This window comes from Copadichromis virginalis, linkage group LG17 (genome assembly GCF_057382275.1).
Source record: "Copadichromis virginalis isolate Kocher_CV1m ecotype Utaka linkage group LG17, C_Virginalis_male_GT1.1, whole genome shotgun sequence".
NCBI classification, from domain to species: domain Eukaryota; kingdom Metazoa; phylum Chordata; class Actinopteri; order Cichliformes; family Cichlidae; genus Copadichromis; species Copadichromis virginalis.
Window position 1 is genome coordinate 19,250,716 of NC_140634.1, and position 20,528 is coordinate 19,271,243.

A 20,528-nucleotide genomic window follows, 5' to 3' on the forward strand; every position below is an offset into this window, starting at 1 on the left:
GCTGTGTGAAAATCCCGGAGGAACCCACCCGATGGATTGATAAAGTTTTATTTAATCTAATAACTTTGATCTCAGCCAAACCGATTTACTCCTGAACAAATAAAACAAAGAAAAAAGCCAAACAATTACATTTTTATGTTATCCGAGTGACTAATATATCATGTTTAACCTGAGTAGCGAAAGAGCGGGGATCTGAAAACTATGAAGCCCGGAGTCCGCTGCTCTCGCCGGCTCAAGTGACTGAATAGACTGAAGGCAGCTTCTCCCTTTTTCTTTAATAAGTTTTATTTTTACCCCTCAGTAGATAAAAGCTATTGCCTTTATCTTGAGATATTAGAGCTGTATCAATGTTTTCATCTTAATAATATCTGGAAAGAAAGCAGCCATGGGATTTCTTTCCATTCGTTCACTAAAGAACTCCAATCCATTTTAATATTGAGTGAAATTTTCAGCACACTACAGTCATAATAATGAACCCCTTAAACTAAATTTCTTGAAAGCTGATGCACAGTCTGTGCTCCCATGTGGTTTCACCATTTTGTCTGAAAATGTAACTAAAATGTCAAGCCTCAGGAAAAGTATTTAATCAACCAGATTATAATAATGCTAAAAGTTTCATGTTAATAAATCTAAATATTCTGCAAATGATTTATCCCTTTTATTTCGAAGAAATGTAATGGTAAATTGACAGAATTTACTCATTAAGTGTTAGGACTGTTAAAATGACTGATGTGGTCTTTGTTTTCCTTATTAATGACTAGTCATTCTGTGTAGTAAAAAAAAAAAAAAAAAAAAAAGTAAAAAGCAAGCTTGGATGTGTCACTCCTCCCACGCACTCCTTTGCCCCACTTTGTCTGATGTTTAGATTTGTGTAGGAGGCCGGGACAGTGTTTCATTATCCATGAATAACAGTTAAATCACCGATTTGTTTTTCCTTTGTATTGTGGGATGAGCAGGTGTGAACACGAGGTTTCTGTTCCCATCTGTGGCTGCAGGTTGTCTGGTGTCTGTGACCATTAAAGCATTTAACATTCAAAGCCTTTCTCGTCTTCCTCTGCTCTTCTTTGTGCATTCTTGTGAATATGGAGCAGCTGTTATCTGAACGAGTTGCTGAAGATAATTGGTGGACAAGTGCAGTTTGATTGGAGAGGGACGCTGCATTTAAATTTATTTTTCCATTAAAGAAAATCTCATGTGAAAAGTGCATCTGTCTGTTGTTCAGAGATGCTATTCTGCACATCTTGGTTGTAACAAGTGGTTATTTGAGTAACTGTATCCTCCCCATCACCTCAAAGCAGTCTGGCTAGTCTCCTCTGACATCAACTAGAATTTTCCCCGATAACTCTCTCTCAGTAGATATTTTCTCTTTTTCCGATCATTCTGTTCTGTAAAACCTAGAGATGGCTTCGGGGGGAAATCCCAGCAGATCAACATTTCTTAAATACTTAGACATTCATACAATTTTCATGTAAATCACCTTTCACCTCCCTTCTGATGTGTACACTTTGAACTTCAGCAGGTTTTCTTAAACATATCTACATGTCTAAAAGCATTGAAATGCTACCGTGTGATTGAGCAGTTGAAGTTTGTTTAACACAACAATCACTGAGGCACAGAGAGTCTTTAGTTTGACAAGCACTATTTACCTTTTAGTGGCTTCTGCGCAGCTGCTCTTCAATAAAGGGCTGATTGATGGAGTGCTACTAACATAGCTGGACTGGCCATCGGCCCACCGGGCATTTGCCTGGTAATTTTTCTTTTTAAATGGGCCGATGTTTTGTTGTTGTTGTTTTTTTTTCCGTAACTGTGTAAACAGTGAAAGGTGGCGGATTGGACAGATGCTGGCAGACGTGTAAAAATAACTCAATTGTTTGGTAGTGGCTACGGTGGAGCTTTCACAGATTCAGTAAAATTAGCAAGTGGTGGAGGCCAGCAGGTGGATGGGGGAAAGGGGAGGCGGAGGTGGAGAGACCCAAGGCTGCTGCCAGTCCGACTGTCAGGTGAAATGAGCTTCAGGTAAGAAGTTATGACCTGGGCCCTATTTCAGGAAGCCGGTTTAGAAAACTCAGAGTGAAAAACGATACTCAGGGTTGAGTAACCCCAAACTGTCCAACTCGGAATATTCCGTTTCAGAAAGGCTGATAACAAGTAGTTCAATCAATGCGGAGTTGCTTTAACCCCAAGTTAAGCACGCGCACGAGGATACATAAAGCCCTGATTAGTGGAGCACAGATCAAGCGAGTCACCATGGAGACGGAGGGAAAGAAGGCGCGGTCAATGTATTTTACAGCGCTTGAGGCCGAAATTCTGATGGCAGCATATGCCGATAACATGCAAATGTTGCAGAAAAAAAGTAACACAGCCTCAGATGCAAAACAAAGGGAGCATGCATGGCAAAACATAGCCGACAGAGTCAATGCGTGAGTGTTAATTTAAACATTGATCTAGGGATTTCCACCCATTTAACATGTTATGTTATTTTATTATATTTTATTTTTTATTTTATACATTTTATTTTGTGACGTGATGTGAGCGCAGGTGCAACCCAACAGGCCCCAAACGTTCCTGGCAGCAAGTAAAAATGAAATATAAAAATATAGTCCAAACAGGTAAGGTGTAATTGTATTATGAGCCATAGTGCTTGGTCTGTTTGTCCGATGTAAATCAATTGCAGTTAGAGGCTACATTAATTCTGTAAGCACTTATTGAAATTATCTGAGCACATTACAAGTAAATATTTGCTTACTCTGTATGCTCAAATGTGACCCGTTATGGCCACTAGAAAAAAAGCGGAGAACCGAAAAACAGGTGGGGGTCCTCCACCACCACCACTCACAGAGCCTGGCCACTTGGCTTCCACATTTGTGATAATGTTGGCAGCATCACATATGATCTTCACAGTGCAGAGAACACAAATTAGCATCCATTACTATAATGAAGTAATTTGTTAGTTTGAAATGCTACAGGGAACTATGTACCTGTACATTGATGCTGTGGAAAGACTTCCTGTTCACATTGCTCCTGATTGGAATGTGAGTGCCATCTATACAGCCAATCACGCCTGGGAACCGTGAAAATAAATGTAAAATTTAAGTAGTAGTTCAAGTATCACCACATCATGTATTAAGTTTTGGTCATCCTGATACCTGCAATTTTGTGGCATCCCTCTTTGATAAATCTTGTGGGTCTATGACCGGGAAACACCACAAACGAGTACAGGAGACGTTTCAGTGCAACTGTAACATTCCTGACTGCCCGACAGACGGTAGCCTTGGAAACGTGCTCAGCGTCACCAATATTATACAGAAAGCTCCCGTTTGCAAAAAACTGAAGTGCAATACAAATAATATGTACAGAACTGAGAGAATGTCCACGATGTGTCACATGAGCAATATTAGGCCTGAGGATGTTATTCAAATGAATTATAGATTGTGCTGGAAAACGGTAACGTTCACACAGAAAATCATCAGGAAATGATAAAATGTCCAAACGCGCTCTAATCACTCTCTCCCGGCGGAGAGCTCTGCGGAGAATTTGGGCTTCAACATCTACTGGCTCTTCAAGGAAGGGGCACGCCATGTCTGACACTTCCTACAGTCAGGTTTCCGACAAAGAGGCGGAGAACGTCAGGGTTAAATTCAAATTCAAATTCAAATAGGGCCCTGGGCCCTGTTTCAGGAAGCCGGTTTAGTGGAAAAACTGAGTAAGTATACCCTGAGTTAACGAAAACTCTGGGTTTTCGGTTTCACAAAGCGAGTTCAGCTGAAGCCTGAGTGAGTCACTATGACGACACACGCCGTGAAGCTAACCTGTCCCCTAGCAGGTTTACTACAACTAACCCTGACTGACCCCGCCTCTTTGTCGGAAACCTGACAGCAGGAAGTGTCAGACATGGCGTGTCCCTTCCTTGAAGAGCCAGTAGATCTTGAAGCCCAAATTCTCCGCAGAGCACTCCGCCGGGAGAGAGTGATCAGAGCGCGTATGGACATCTTATCATTACCTGATGATTTCCTGTGCGAACGTTACCGTTTCTCAGCACAATCAATAAGTTATTTGGATAACATCCTCAGGCCATATATTGCGCATGTGACACATCGCGGACATGCGCTCAGTCCATTACATATTATTTGTACCGCACTCCGTTTCTTTGCAAACGGGAGCTTTCTGTACAATATCGGTGACGCTGAGCACGTTTCCAAGTGTAGCAAGTACATAAGCTAAAATAATTTAAGTTGGTTATGAATAGTTGGGCTAATTCAGAAGATATCAGATTCGGCTCTAGGAGGTGAGTGAAGTACAATAAACGTACAACCACAGATATTGTGATTACAATTGTTATTTATAGTGAAAATAAAGTGCAATTACCAAACACCAATATTTACAAAATCTGCAGACAAGGGAAAAATAAAACAATTCAAGCTTGTAAAATATCCGCTGCACGGCAGTGCAGGAACCTCGTCCAACCTCTGGCAACAATGTCCATAAAGTTTATTTCATGAGTGATATAAGTCCAACGCGTATGACAGTCTAGACAGGTTGAAATTTGAAGTAGGATGATCAGCACTAAGATTCCAAAGCTGAAATCTCAGAAGTGAGATTTAGGGGACTAAACCAAGAGGGGAGAGTGTAGGCCGCAGCAGCCTCCTACCAGACCGCAGGAAGTTGTAGCTGGGGTTCTGGCTCGTTGGGCCTAGCTCGCCATCCAAAGTAGTGGTGTCGCTGTGGTCTCTCCAGGGCACCACTAGCCTGCACTATAATCACAAAACCACTATTAGCAAAATTCATCTAAACTTCCCAAGCTAGCTTTTAGTTCCAGTGTACACATAAAATCCATGAGAAAATACAACAAATACATATCCAACCATTGTAATGAATTAAAACAAATGACAATCTCAAATAACAAAACTACAGCCACATAAAGTGAGAGCAGTAGTAATACAGTAAGCCTCAGCCATCCCATCAGCTAATAGCACTGGCATACTGATACAGGTTACAAATACAAACAAACATTCAGGCTCAACTCACCATTCACTACGTGCGATGTCACATACGAGCCCCACGCATCTACCCACGGCGGTATCAAAATACTGTTGAACGCAATCCACAATTAATTCAAAAACAAGCCAAGATAGTAAACAGCGAAGAGCGCTCGCCCTACGTACCTGTTGCTTCCATCCGCTAACGCCTCTCCCCCGCGTCTTTTCGAGACGACAACCCGGAAGGCATATATCGGTGCCTCGCGAATGTGATTGGTCACAACAGGCATGTGCAGACACGCGCCATGACGCGTCGCGATGCCTTCACGGGCACGCTCCCAATTGGAATTTAAAATTTCGGCTTAGTTATAGATGCAGTTCTTTTTATGTGGGTTACACAAGGCTACCGTCTGTCGGGCAGTCAGGAATGTTACAGTAGCACTGAAACGTCTCCTGCACTCGTTTGTGGTGTTCCCCGGTCACAGACCCACAAGATTCATCAAAGAGGGATTCCACAAAATTGCAGGTATCAGGATGAACAAAACTCAATGCATGATGTGGTGATACGTGAACTACCACTCAAATGGTACATAAATTTCCAGGGTTCCCAGGCGTGATTGGCTGTATAGATGGCACTCACATCCCAATCATTGCACCCTCAGCAAATGAAGGAGACTATGTGAACAGGAAGTCTTTCCACAGTATCAATGTACAGGTACATAATTCCCTGTAGCATTTCACACCAACAAGTGATGGCATCATGGTAATGGATGCTAATATGTGTTCTCTGCACTGGGTAGATCATATGTGATGCTGACAACATCATCACAAATGTGGAAGCCAAGTGGCCAGGCTCTGTACATGACTCACGAATCTTCCGGGAATGTACACTGAGCACCAAATTTGGACATGGTGGGTCGAAGTAACTGTGAAATATACAGAGACCAATTGCCACAGGGACGTTTGCACTGACATGTATTCTTCTGTCCTAGGAGAGTTCACTGGCCACCTGCTTGGTGATAGGGGGTACCCATGTCTACCCTATTTGCTCACCCCTTACCCTGACCCTGAACCAGGCCCACAGCAGCGTTATAATCTGGCCCATTGCAGGACACGGGCCAGAGTTGAAATGACCATCGGAATGCTCAAGGCCCGGTTCCAGTGCCTTCGTGGACTCAGGGTCACCCCAGAAAGGGCATGTGACATCATTGTGGCATGTGTGATCCTACACAACATTGCCACGATTAGAGGTGAACAGTGTCCAGCTGAACCAGACAACAGCAGTGATCCACACGATGAACATCCTGACCCACCCACGAACGTACAGGATGGAAGAGCAGTCAGAGACACCATATGCCACAACCATTTCCTGTGACCCGTCAACCCAACATGTTACAAGACAAATACACAGATACTGTGGTCAACTGCCTTTATTGGTCACCCTGTATGTCCTGTACACAAAGAATAAATGCGTATATTAGTATGTTGTACAAACACTGACATGATTCGTCCATCTATGATCACTCCACCCACCCTTAACTGTTGTTCCAGCAGTACAATCTCCAGCTTCGACTTTTGGATCTGCAGCTGGAGGTGCACCATTTCCATGTCGCACTTTCTTATCTTCCTGGCCAGATATGTCTTATACAGCTGCTTCACAGGGAGCTATTGCAACAAGGGACATAGCATTGGCATCCATAGTACATGCCTACTTAGGTTGGTTGTAAATCAGTGCTGAACAACCCACTGTGGAAAGGTTCGTTGTAGGAGTGGCTGGACCCTCTTCCTCTTCATTTCCAGCATCACTCTGCCGGGGACATAGTAAGTCCATGGTGTCATCATAGTACCACATTGTCGTCAGTTGTTATATTTTCCACTGTACACTGTATACCTCATAGTGTGGCTCTGTTGCGGCCTCCTCTGTAGCAGCTGTCACTGTTTCGTCATCATGTGCCTGTGGTGGAGACATTTAACAACATTGCTGTTCTACTGTTGACACATGTAGTATGTGGAGTATTACGAGTACTCACAACTGCATGTCGGTCTGGCTCAACAGGGGGCTGCACCAGATGCAGTACACCATCACCGTCAACTGGAAGAATATGGGGTTCATACAGGTCACTCATGACTTATGTGGGCGCAAATGGCAATTACCAGACATACCAATCACCATACACCTCATTGTCAGTATGCTCTCAGAGACAACCGACACTGAGGGAAGGCAAAATCAGTAGGTGTCAGGGTGGAAACGCTTTTATGAGCTTTATGTTGCATTGAGGTATATGTTCATATGTTACACTTATTGGGAAAGGTACGGAATGTACTACTCGCTCTGTCTCTGGGAACAGGGAGCTCACCCTGTGGGAGGTTAACACACACACACGCATGTATGCAAAATTAAAGGACACTGCTATGCTCATAATAAAGACGTACCACTGCAGCTCGGTGTGTGTGAGTCTCTCCCTGGGCCCTCACCCGTGCAGCACGTTAACAGTTTCCAAGTGTCTCAGTGTTGTTTATTCACCTAACTGTTTGATGACTGTCATTCTCTGTCAGTAGGACAGTAACTTCACTACGACATAGTTCATTTTGGTCAAGGTGACTGTGCAGAATGGATGTATGCACGCCATGTATTGTTTTGGATTTACCCCTTATGTAGGCACTTGTGTCTTGTGGGGTTGTTGCCACAGAGGATGTCCCCGCAGAGATGCCTTCAGCCACAGGGCGCCCACTGTTTTGGCTGAGGGCCAACTGCTCAGCCTCTGTGAGTGGTGGTGGTGGAGGACCCCCACCTGTTTTTCGGGCCTCCGCTTTTTTTCTGTTGGCTGTGACGGCACACATTTGGGCATACAGAGTAGGCAAATGTGTACTTGTGATGTGCTCAGATAATTTCAATATGTGCTTACAGGTGGTATATTACTGTAGCCTCTAACTGCAATTGATTTACATAGGACACACAGACCAAGCACTATGGCTCATAATACAATTACACCTTACCTGTTTGGACTATGTTTTTATACTTCATTTTTACTTGCTGCCAGGAACGTTTGGGGCCTGTTGGGTTGCACCTGCGCTCACATCACATCACAAAATAAAATGTATAACATAATAAATAGAATGACATATGATAAAATAACGTGTTATATGGGTGGAAATCCCTAGATCAATGTTTAAATTAACACTCACGCATTGACTCTGTCGGCTATGTTTTGCCATGCATGCTCCCTTTCCGTTGCAGCTGCGGCTGTGTTACTTTTTTTCTGCATGATGTGCATGCTGTCGGCATATGCTGCCATCAGAATTTCCGCCTCGAGCGCTGTGAAATTCGTCGACCGCGCCTTCTTTCCCTCCGTCTCCATGGTGACTCGCTTAATCTGTGCTCCACTGATCGGGGCTTTATGTATCCTCGTGCGCGTGCTTAACTTGGGGTTGTAGCAACTCCGCGTTGATTGAACTAATTGTTATCAGCCTTTCTGAAACGGAATATTCCGAGTTGGACAGTTCGGGGTTACTCAACCGTGAGTGTCGTTTTTCACTCTGAGTTTTCTAAACCGGCTTCCTGAAACAGGGCCCTGGGCCCTATTTCAGGGAGCCGGTTTAGTGCAAACTCTGAGTAAGTATACCCTGAGTTAACGAAAACTCTGGGTTTTCGGTTTCACAAAGCGAGTTTAGATTAATTCTGAGTGAGTTACTATGACGACACACTCCGTGAAGCTAACCTGCCCCCTAGCAGGTTTACTTCAACTAACCCTGACGTTCTCCGCCTCTTTGTCGGAAACCTGACTGTAGGAAGTGTCAGACATGGCGTGCCCCTTCCTTGAAGAGCCAGTAGATGTTGAAGCCCAAATTCTCCGCAGAGCTCTCCGCCGGGAGAGAGTGATTAGAGCGCATTTGGACATTTTATCATTTCCTGATGATTTCCTGTGTGAACGTTACCATTTTTCAGCACAATCTACAATTTATTTGAATAACATCCTCAGGCCTAATATTGCTCATGTGACACATCGTGGACATCCTCTCAGTTCTGTACATATTTTTTATCGCACTTCGGTTTTTTGCAAACGGGAGCTTTCTGTATAATATTGGTGACGCTGAGCACGTTTCCAAGGCTACCGTCTGTCGGGCAGTCAGGAATGTTACAGTTGCACTGAAACGTCTCCTGCACTCGTTTGTGGTGTTCCTTCTTTCCCTCCGTCTCCATGGTGACTCGCTTAATCTGTGCTCCACTAATCAGGGCTTTATGTATCCTCGTGCGCGCGCTTAATTTGGGGTTAAAGCAATTCCGCGTTGATTGAACTAATTGTTATCAGCCTTTCTGAAACCGAATATTCCGAGTTGGACAGTTCGGGGTTACTCAACCCTGAGTATCGTTTTTCACTCTGAGTTTTCTAAACCGGCTTCCTGAAATAGGGCCCTGCAGTCTATCTGGGTCAGATATAAACCAAGTTTAGGTGCAGTTTATTTTCATTGTGCTGACTTTTTACAGTCAGTTACAATAACTCGTACTGCGTTCTAGCTAGCATGACGGAGTTTCTATACAGTTGGGTGGGTGCTATGATGTTACTGGTGAATATTATTTTATTCATATGGTTAGTTAGTAGAGTTGCCTACCGTCCTGTAAAAAACGGAATCCTCTGGTATTCAGAGTTAATATTACACGTTTCGTATTGAGCTGAAAGTAAACGCAAATTGTCCCGTACTTCAGCTACAATAAAAAAAAGACAAAAAGCTGGAGTTATTCTCCGTCTTTACGCTGTCAGCTGCCTCTTCTTCTCTCATTCTCTCCCCCTCCCTCTCCTGCTGCTACTTCAATCATGAAACTGATTAAGATCAGCTGATCGGCATTTCTGCCGCAAGTCCTGTCTCTCTTGCTTGTTTATCTCCCACTTTGTGCCAGGAGGAGGTCGCGTTAAATAGCAGAAGCGCCTTTAAACTTGATAAGCTGTTGTTAGAATTTATTTAATATTACTTTCTAGTATCAGCTGATGTTTGTTGGAGCCATGGCCATAAAAGCTGCTGGTCATTATGTCGGTTTGGTTATCTGGTGAGAGGGAAACATGAAGATGAAACCAGGAGATGTCCTTACTGAATCATCAGAGCTGAACAGGTGATGGAGAAACAGGTTTACCTTTTAGGTGACGTGAATGGGTTGAAGGAAAGCTATAAACTGTTTCTGTGAGACAACTTACACCAGGATCCTTTTTTATGTAGCTGGCAGCTGGTAACTGTACAGGGGCGGGTCTAGCAAAGTTTTGCCATGGGGCAGGTAGAGCATTAACAGGGAGAGGGGGGCACAAAGAAATACTTTTCTTTCTTATTCTCATTTAAAATTTCTAGCTTTTAACAAATAATTATCCGAATCTTACAACCAAAGTTTTCATCTGATGTCAAATTTATAGAAATCCATTATTGTACATAGTAAGTTTTTTTCAGGGTCCCAACATAATTTCTTCAGAAGAAAGTACTGTACATGATGCCAGTATTTTCCCACATCCCACATTTTCTAGATACTGTACTAGTACTTTGTGTAAAATGCCATCAAAAAGTCAGTTAAGTTTTATTCTTTCTCACCTGTCTTTCTGTCTCCTTTCACTTTTTAAAGGTTGTCATGTTAGGAAAAATATTTTGCCCTGCCATGCTGTTTATTGATGTGGTAAATGAATAGTTTATGAAAATATCACTAAATCTGTCATTTATTATTTTTAATATTCAGTAATGGTCATGTCTCACCTCTAGTCTTCTCTGTCTTAATTTCAGGTTTCCACCATGTGTTGTAGATAGTTCAGTAAGTTAACTCAACCAAGCAGTCTTTGGGTTTCGGCTAAGTGCTGTTTAGAATACCAGAATAGGGAGGATGGTGTAGGTTTAAATTTATTAGATTGATACATATGTACCAACAAGACAGTGTACATCACTGTCACAATGACGTTTGTTTTCATTCAAAGGCTTTATGGTTTTTCCTATAATACCTGGTGGGCCGGTTTCTAGTCAAAATGCGCGGGCTGATTTTTTTGTCCCAGTCCAGCCCTGGCTGCTAAGATGGTTCTCCAGTTTCGTCCAAGGACTTTACAAATGCTTTTATTCATACCTCTGCACTCATCTTGAAACCAGCAGGTTTTTGACCTTTAAACTCTGTCAGTTTATTTGAATTAGTTTGTCACAGTAAGAAGGAGGAGTCACAAAAAAAGAGGTTCTTTTTCTTTTTACTACAGCTTTTTTTTTTGTTCATTTAGTTGGCAAGAAATACAAAAGTTTTTGGTTTGTTAAAATTGCTTAACCAGTCTAGGTCAATGATGGAAATGTCAGCTATTTGAGTTAAATAAAATTCACATTATAATTTGAACACTGGTGCTAGCATGCCCCCACAAGTTGAGTAATACAAGCTACACACATGGGTTAAGTCAGAACCCAAGGACAGAAAAAAAAACCAAAAAGACAGAAAATAACCAATCCTAACATTTTATTCCATAATGATTGTTCTTGTTTAAAATCTCCATTCAGAAATTGTCTGACTCATTGTCATTTGCATATTCCACCTTAAACCAAACTACATTCTTACACTCATTTGTATTTCACCCTTAATTTGAACCAGTCAATGTTTCATCTTCCCCTAGCAAACCAATCAGTTCCACTGTCTGAGCCTCAGTCATGTGTATAATGAGCTGTCAGCCAATCACATTAAGCCCAGGGGCAGACGCCGCCTCGTGATTGGATACTTGCTGTGAACGGTGGTTTTCTCTGTTTAATGTTTAACTTCTTGGTTCTTTAAATGTTTTAACTTCATTTTTTTCATGTTTCAATATCAAAGTTTTGGACAGCTTTTAAAGGAAAGTTAAAAATACTCCCAGTGAACACAATAGAAACGTGTTATGACCGGTTGTGTGCAGGCAGGAATAGGACCCAAGATGCAGACACTCGGAGGCAAAACTTGAACTCAAATGTAAGATAACTGGATATATCAAAATAAACTTACACCAGAAGACTGCCAGAACGCACAGCAAGATAAGGGTAGATCACAACACAGAGAAACAGAGGGCTTAAATACACAGAGGGAGCAATCAGGGAATAGGTAACAGGAGGGAAACACAGCTGGGGCAAATCAGGCCTAACGAGACAAGGGGAAGCAAAACCAGATACATTAACATCAGACATGGACCTTCAAAATAAAACAGGAAACATAACACGGACTGAACTAAAGACACAGACTCACATGCAGGCACTACAACAGAGGAAACAGAGACATGGGACCAGGGCAGACACTGACTGGACACGGGGATATAGCAACTAAGAATTACACAGAGACATAAACCATAAGACAGAACTCTAACAAAGAAACCAAAGAATAGAAATGATAAATAATACATAAACTCAAAACCCTGGGTCAACGACCCAGGCATCCTAATAAAATGTGTACCAAATTATGCAGGTGGTGAGAGAGCTCAAAATTTCAGCTTGCTATGAGATTTTAAATTCATATTGTATTGGCAAGACCTGTGTTTTGTTTTTTTGATTGATTGATTGATTGAATCTTTATTTTGAACATGTTGAAAAAGTATAAAAAAAAAATAGAATTAAAAGAGACAAATGAACAAAGCAAACAAAAGAAAAACGAGCAACCACAACTCCAAATAACGTCCATGTTCAAAAAGGAGCAGGAAGAAGCATAAGCTTATTTAATCCCACCCCTTTTCCACTATCTAGTATCAATAGACTACAGAAATACCTCCTTGTAATTACATTATATGTTATGTGTAATTTTTTTTTTTTTTTTTTTTTTTTTTTATATATACACATATATGTTTCTATCTATCCATACCTACGTATATACACACATACGCACATATACACATTTTCAATAACCCCATTAACACCTGAAGGATACACAACCTACAATTTTATATATATTTAATATATATATATATATATATATATATAAAAAACACCCAGCACGCCCCTGCGGGCGGTTTATCCTTCAAGCTTGGGTCCTCTACCAGAGGCCTGGGAGCTTGAGGGTCCTGCGCAGTATCTTAGCTGTTCCCAGGACTGCGCTCTTCTGGACAGAGATCTCCGATGTTGTTCCTGGGATCTGCTGGAGCCACTCGCCTAGCTTGGGAGTCACCGCACCTAGTGCTCCGATTACCACGGGGACCACTGTTACCTTCACCCTCCACATCCTCTCGAGCTCTTCTCTGAGCCCTTGGTATTTCTCCAGCTTCTCGTGTTCCTTCTTCCTGATATTGCTGTCATTCGGAACCGCTACATCGATCACTACGGCCATCTTCTTCTGTTTGTCTACCACCACTATGTCCGGTTGGTTAGCCACCACCATTTTGTCCGTCTGTATCTGGAAGTCCCACAGGATCTTAGCTCGGTCATTCTCCACCACCCTTGGGGGCATCTCCCATTTTGACCTCGGGACTTCCAGGTTATACTCGGCACAGATGTTCCTGTACACTATGCCGGCCACTTGGTTATGGCGTTCCATGTATGCCTTGCCTGCTAGCATCTTGCACCCTGCTGTTATGTGCTGGATTGTCTCTGGGGCATCTTTACACAGCCTGCACCTGGGGTCTTGCCTGGTGTGATAGACCCCAGCCTCTATGGATCTTGTGCTCAGAGCTTGTTCTTGTGCTGCCATGATTAGTGCCTCTGTGCTGTCTTTCAGTCCAGCTTTGTCCAGCCACTGGTAGGATTTCTGGATATCAGCCACCTCCTCTATCTGCCGGTGGTACATACCGTGCAGGGGCCTGTCCTTCCATGATGGTTCCTCGTCTCCCTCCTCTTTCTTGGGTTTCTGCTGCCTGAGGTATTCACTGAGCACTCGGTCAGTTGGGGCCATCTTCCTAATGTATTCTTGGATGTTCGTTGTCTCATCCTGGACTGTGGTGCTGACACTCACCAGTCCCCGGCCCCCTTCCTTCCGCTTAGCGTACAGCCTCAGGGTGCTGGATTTGGGGTGAAACCCTCCATGCATGGTAAGGAGCTTTCTTGTCTTTATGTCAGTGGCTTCTATCTCCTCCTTTGGCCAGCCTATTACCCCAGCAGGGTACCTGATCACGGGCAGGGCGTACGTGTTGATGGCCCGGATCTTGTTCTTACCATTCAGCTGACTCCTCAGGACTTGCCTGACCCTCTGCAGGTACTTGGTGGTTGCAGCTTTTCTAGCGGCCTCTTCATGGTTCCCATTCGCCTGTGGGATCCCCAAGTACTTGTAACTGTCCTCTATGTCTGCAATGTTGCCTTCTGGTAGTTCAATCCCCTCAGTTCTGACTACCTTCCCTCTCTTTGTTACCATCCGACTACACTTCTCCAGTCCGAACGACATTCCAATGTGATTGCTGTATAGCCTGGTAGTGTGGATCAGTGAATCGATGTCTCGTTCACTCTTGGCATACAGCTTGATGTCATCCATGTACAGGAGGTGGCTGACAACTGCTCCGTTCTGTAGTCGGTATCCGTAGCCAGTCTTGTTAATGATCTCACTGAGGGGGTTCAGGCCTATGCAGAACAGCAGTGGGGACAGAGCATCTCCTTGGTAGATCCCGCACTTGATGGTGACTTGTGCTATGGGCTTGGAGTTGGCCTCTAGTGTTGTACGCCACATCCCCATTGAGTTCCTGATGAAGGCTCTTAGGGTCCCATTGATCTTGTACAATTCTAGGCATTCCAGTATCCAGCTGTGGGGCATTGAGTCATAGGCCTTCTTGTAATCAATCCAGGCAGTGCACAGGTTGGTCAGTCTGGTCTTGCAGTCTCGGCTGATTGTTCTGTCTACCAGTAGCTGGTGTTTTGCGCCTCTGGTATTCTTGCCAATTCCTTTCTGTGTCCCACTCATGTATTGACCCATGTGCCTGTTCATCTTAGCCGATATGATGCCTGACAGGAGCTTCCATGTAGTACTGAGGCAGGTTATTGGTCGGTAGTTGGAGGGGACCGGTCCCTTCTTGGGGTCCTTGGGGATCAGGACCGTCCGGCCTTCAGTTAGCCATTCCGGGTGTCTCTCGTTAACTAGCAGCTGGTTCATTTGTGCTGCCAGACGCTCGTGGAGTGCAGTCAGCTTCTTCAGCCAGTAGGCGTGAACCATGTCGGGCCCTGGTGCTGTCCAACTCTTCATACTGGAGACCCTTTCTTGGATATCTGCCACTGTGATGGTTACTGGACCCTGTTCAGGGAGGTCGCTGTGGTCAGCCCTCAGATCCTCTAGCCACTGAGCATTGCCGTTATGGGTTGCATCCTTCTCCCATATGCTCTTCCAGTATTGCTCCGTCTCCAGCCTTGGTGGTGCTGTTCTCTTATTGTTCCCTTGCCACTGAGAGTACACCTTTGCTGGTTCTGTGGAGAACAGCTGGTTTATTCTCCTGCCTTCTATCTCTCTGGTGTACCTCCTCAAGCGGCTGGCCAAGGCTGTGAGTCTTTGCTTGGCAGTTTCCAAGGCCTCAGGTATGGACAGCTTGCTGTATTTCTTAGGCACCTTATTTGTTGCACCTTTCTGCAACTCCGTTAGTTGGCTAACCTCCCTCCGTGCTACTTTGATCTTGCCCTCTAGCCTCCTTCTCCATGGAGGGTACTGCCCCTTGTCGCTGTTCAACTTGTAGCCAAGCATCTCACTGATCACTGTTGCCGTATTGTAGATCAGCTTGTTAGTGTCGGTAATCGTGGTTGTAGGTATTGTCCGTAGTGCTGCATTAACATCATCTAGCAGACCTTCTGAGGGAACTTCACGTAATCTTGGTAACCGGCTACGCGGGATCCAGGTTTCAAGCTTGGCCATGATCCTATTTTTCAGGTCAGTTCCTCTCGCACTCAACGATCCTTCTCCTATCGCACTTGGGGCTATGTACCCAATCTCGGGTGGGGGTGATGATATCTCCCCCCTGACCTGGCGTCCTGACTCCTCCTTGCCGTAGCATTTGTGTTGTACCTCGTCAATCTCTAGCTGTGAGAGCAGTCCCTTCTTTCGAATGTTGGAACACTGAGCTACTAGTTGTTTCGCCGTCATTGTGGATGTTGGGTATCGAAGAATCCATAGGTCCCTCATCCTATTCATGTAGCCCCTTCCGCCGGGGTTACTTGCATAGTAGCATTCCAACAACGCCCTGTTTTCGTCTCTTGCCCACCGATGCCTTCTTGTTCCAGTAGCCCACTTTTCGTTCCAGTAGCCCACTTTTCGTCAGTGCCCTGGTTCCTCAACACCTGACGCGGACCTTGTTGATCCGGGCGACGTCCGAGCCGGCATGCCTTCATATTTATCTGTCTCGCTCATGTCTGCGGTAGGCTCGCTTAGCATAGGGGGTCTAGCCTTAGGACCCTTACTGGATACAGACGCCCCAGGCAGGAATCGAACTTGCGATCCTCTGTTCCAAAGGCGTGTAGTCTAACCACTACGCTATCCAGCTGCTCTATATATATATATATATATATATATATATATATATATATATATATATATATATATATATATATATATATATATATATATATATACACACACACACACACACACACACACACTATATAAATTTTGTTTGTTTGTTTGTTTAGGGGTAGATTGTCTGCCACGACAGTACATACAACCATAATTATTTGTGGACAAAGACACATTTATTGTAGTTTTGCCTCGAACACCACCACAGTGGATTTTAAATCAAACAATCAAGATGATAAGTGATTTCCACCCACTTTCATACACAATTGATCATGTTAGAGTCTCAAAATTAGTTAGCTAAAGTAGCATAATGGAATATAATAACTCTTTTAAAACTTGCATTAACATCCTTCACATGGATTGGAATAAAATGATGTTTTTCCTCCCTTGAGTTGCTCTGCCAGGCCTTTCCTTCAGCCACGTTCAGGTTTTGGATTTCTCTGCCTTTAGTTTTACATTTAATAACTGAAAAGTTACTCTGCTGGGTTGAGATTAGGTGACTGACTTGGAAATTTCTTAACCTTGAGAAACTCTTGGCTTGCTTTTGAAGTATGCTTTGTGTCATTGTCCATTTTCACTGTAAAGAAAACACTGACTCTGTTCCACTGGCAGCCCCTCCACCCTTATTTGTTTATTACATTATATTACTGCCCTTGTATACACCCCCACAATGTTTCTGTTTCAATGTTTCTACATACACCAGGTATATAGTTTAATCAGATAGATAGATAGATAGATAGAATTGATGAAATTCTGGGGCAATACTGATGCAGAAGATAAGGATGCCATTCATGGGACCCATTTGTTGGGAACCAAAGAAGTCTTTACGAATGATCAATAAACATTTAACCAGCTAAACATTAAAGTGTTATCTTCACTATCTACTATCAGTTATATGATTTGCTGTCAACAAGGCCAGCGTTTGGCCAAAATAGTGGCAAAATGATAGAAAATGGGGTATAAGTTCAAACAAGTACACCCAGCGGTAAAATGGTCAAAACTACTGTTGTGTTGTTCCTAAAGCACCACTCCTCAGCCATCTGAGGTAGAGCGAGTTCTTTCCACGTCTCAGAGAACAAACAGATTGAAGAAATGATAATTAGAACAAATTAGGAACATCTGTGCTCAAACATACACACATGCCAACTGTCCTCGTCCAGCCATTAGTGTGCGTGTGTTTTTAGTTTTTCATCTGCAGCAGCTGTTTTTCTGTCTTGAGGCGACTAAAATCTCTCTCTCTTACTCCTCATTCTCACTAAATTTATTTTTTTTAAACTCCCCCCCCCCAAATGTTTCACACTTCCTCTCTCTCTCTCTCACACACACACACACACACACACACACACACACACACACACACACACACACACACAGAGCAGTCTGCCAGGCTGTGATTAGAGAGGAAGGTTGCAAGGGATATAAAAAAAGAAGAAGGGAAAAGATACTAAGATGCTTTAAGCAACAAATACAACCTATAGACTGCTCTTTATGTGCTTTCCCAGTAATTCAAGATTTGCAACATTTAAAATATTCAGTTCAGTTGTTTTTCTTATTTCTTATTTCACACGGACAGAAAGACAAACAGGTGTGTCAGGTTGATTTATTTCTTTTGGCTGGAGGGCTTCTCTCCCTCTGCTCTCCCTTTCTTCTTTTACTTTTTAGCTCCTCCGGGGATGAAAACCCTCTCTCCTCTTTCTTTATTTACTTTCCTTCCACTCCTCTTTTCCTCCTTCAGTCTCTGCCTTTCAAATTTATAAGTGAGGAGAGGAAAAAACATGAATCCAAACTTTAAATGAGCTAATTTAAAATCAAGCTGCCTGATTACACAGTCATCATGGGTTTCTCTGACTAACCTCACAGAGACCAAGTGTAATGATGCGTTCAGGTACTCAGTGATTCAGAAGTTGTGCCACATCACCAGTGGTAACATGGGACGTGAAATTAGAGAAATTTCCTACCAGACTGCATGTTATGACTGTAACAATGTGTTCTCACCACAGGGTGTCAAGTAATGGTGTTTTGTCAGATGCCTTCTGCATCTCACCATTATTCGCGAGTCTTCTGGCACTGAATCTTTGGCATACCAGCCATGGTAGGGCAAGATGGTGGGGGTATGAATAACAGGTTTGTCAGCCAGGAGAAGATTGTTCACACCTTTGTTATATTGTGTTCATGAGCTGGTTAGGTTACACACTAAAAACTCTTTTCTTAGTGTAGCAACCTACGAAAAAGGGAAAATGTTGGTTTGATGTGAAAAAGGTAGACGGCATCATTGCACCACACATTGATGTTTATAGTGAATGCCATATTTTGAATGTTTCAGCTGCCGCCATTGTTTCATTGTGTTTGGAGCTATGAGTGACAATATCTGGAAGACAGAGCAGTGTGCTAAGCTATCAGTTGACTCTGACAAACTTGATTAGGCCCCAATCACACAGGACTAGAGGCCAGTTGACACCAATCTGGAAACCGTGGGTCACTAGGGAAAATATCCCACCTGCCTTTTAAACATGAAGAATATGAGTTGAAACCATGTTTAAATTTACATTAACTGGAAAATTTCACTCCTGGTGTCAAGAAGGTCTTGATGTTCAAGATTACTATTTCTCTTTTTGAAATTACATTGACTATTATATTGTAAAACACTGATCCATCCCTTTTTAACCCTTTAGGACACAATTATAGTCTGACTGGGACTCATGTTCTCACTGATCTCTACTTATTTTTTCTTCTTTTGTACGCTCCAGCAGGAAAAAAAAAGATGTCCCTGATGAATGTCACTGCTATCCTTCCTCTTACTTACAATGACACTCAGTGTGTATGAAAGCTAACTGAAATAACAATTCTCACACTTTAATCAAACACTAATCATGCTATCTGTCATAAGCAAGCAGAGCTAAGCCTCCAGCACAGTCCTATGGAGGCGCCATGCAGTGCATGTAATAACTGAGCACTTTCAAAAACATGTGGATCCATGTGCTGCTCTTGTTTGTGTTTGTGCTGTTGTATTTTGATTTGTTTTTCTCTTTAAACTATGTTGTTAAAATAAAATTTAAAAAAACCTCTTCCTGAGTTAAATGCCCAGCAAAGACGTATATTTAAAATGAACTAGAGGTAGAAAAAAACAACACATTCATGCCTGTCAAATATTTCTGCATTGTTTAGAAAAACAGTGAAGAGCAGATAGTTAGCAGTGTGGAAACTCATCAATAAAAAGCCCGTCATGCACAGCAAAAATCAAATGCTACAACAAAACAGTAAACACAGCAACCTAGTTGAAAAGTTGAAATTCAGAGGTATGCCTTATCTTTGGTGAGATAAAATAAAAGACAATAAAAGAAAAGATAAAATTCCCTCACCGCAAGCATGACAAACAATACTACAAGTTCATACACAGTATGAAGTAATGTAACATGGAGTAACACAATATTTTTGTTTCGTAACAATTATATCTGACACAACAGCAGCTCACACGACAAAAACACACACAGTTAGAACTGCATGCTTGTGCTGTTGTAAATCATGCCTGTGACAGATTGGTGTTGCCAAGGGGAAAATATATAGCAATTTAAACATCACATTCTCACACAGTGAGTAATGTGAGTGCGGGATGACTGACAGGAAAACAAGAATAGAGGGAGAAAGCAGAGAAACGATCACAGGGCTGAGCTCAGGTCTGACAAAGTGTCTGTCTGCGCACATATGTCTCCCTGCCTGTCACCGCTTATTTATTTTATTTACTTATCTGTGTGTGAATTTGTCAGTCTGTGTGCTGAGAATTCAGATTTCCTTAAAGGTGAACTCGACATGGAGCAGAGAAGTTGGAGTTGGATAGTTTCAGACTCTCATGACTATTTTTGCTCTTAACTGAAATCCTAAAACCATATCAAACACGTGCGGTGACGTAGGACTCTAAAATCAGGGTGTGGTCAGTACACTGTGTGACAAGATTAAGATTAAGATTGTCATTTTTAATATTATCATTTTATAGTTTTTGTATATATATTGATTTTTAAAATGTAATTATGTGGTCAATCTAGCCTTCCTAGAGTTTTCTCTGTCAAGTGTCTGTTAGGTTACTTCTATCTTATTTTGTGAGTCCTTGTCTCGTCTGCCTTGCTTTTAGT

The 20,528-nt window shown here is 42.8% G+C and overlaps 1 protein-coding gene and 1 long non-coding RNA gene across 5 annotated transcripts; both read right to left on the reverse strand.

Annotated features, from left to right (window-relative positions):
* Positions 1-4,320: 4,320 nt before the first annotated feature.
* On the reverse strand, positions 4,321-5,323 carry LOC146689316 (uncharacterized). 2 transcript variants are annotated; one of them, XR_014916010.1, is made up of 3 exons: positions 5,163-5,323; positions 5,026-5,087; positions 4,321-4,751 (listed from the first exon to the last, which is right to left on the reverse strand). It is a non-coding gene; the product is annotated as an uncharacterized LOC146689316 (long non-coding RNA). The 2 variants fall into 2 exon arrangements; XR_014916009.1 differs by having other exon boundaries at positions 5,026-5,323.
* Positions 5,324-6,391: 1,068 nt separating this feature from the next.
* Positions 6,392-8,198, reverse strand: LOC146689317 (uncharacterized). 3 transcript variants are annotated; one of them, XM_085436838.1, is made up of 7 exons: positions 7,974-8,198; positions 7,625-7,801; positions 7,007-7,068; positions 6,868-6,930; positions 6,724-6,783; positions 6,510-6,641; positions 6,392-6,427 (listed from the first exon to the last, which is right to left on the reverse strand). In XM_085436838.1, exons 1-7 carry the CDS (start codon positions 7,999-8,001, stop codon positions 6,407-6,409), a joined length of 543 nt encoding a protein of 180 aa, XP_085292964.1. In that variant the 5' UTR covers positions 8,002-8,198; the 3' UTR covers positions 6,392-6,406. The 3 variants fall into 3 exon arrangements, with proteins under 3 accessions (XP_085292964.1, XP_085292962.1, XP_085292963.1); XM_085436836.1 differs by having other exon boundaries at positions 6,392-6,641; XM_085436837.1 differs by having other exon boundaries at positions 6,392-6,641; positions 7,625-8,198.
* Between the last annotated feature and the right edge of the window lie 12,330 nt (positions 8,199-20,528).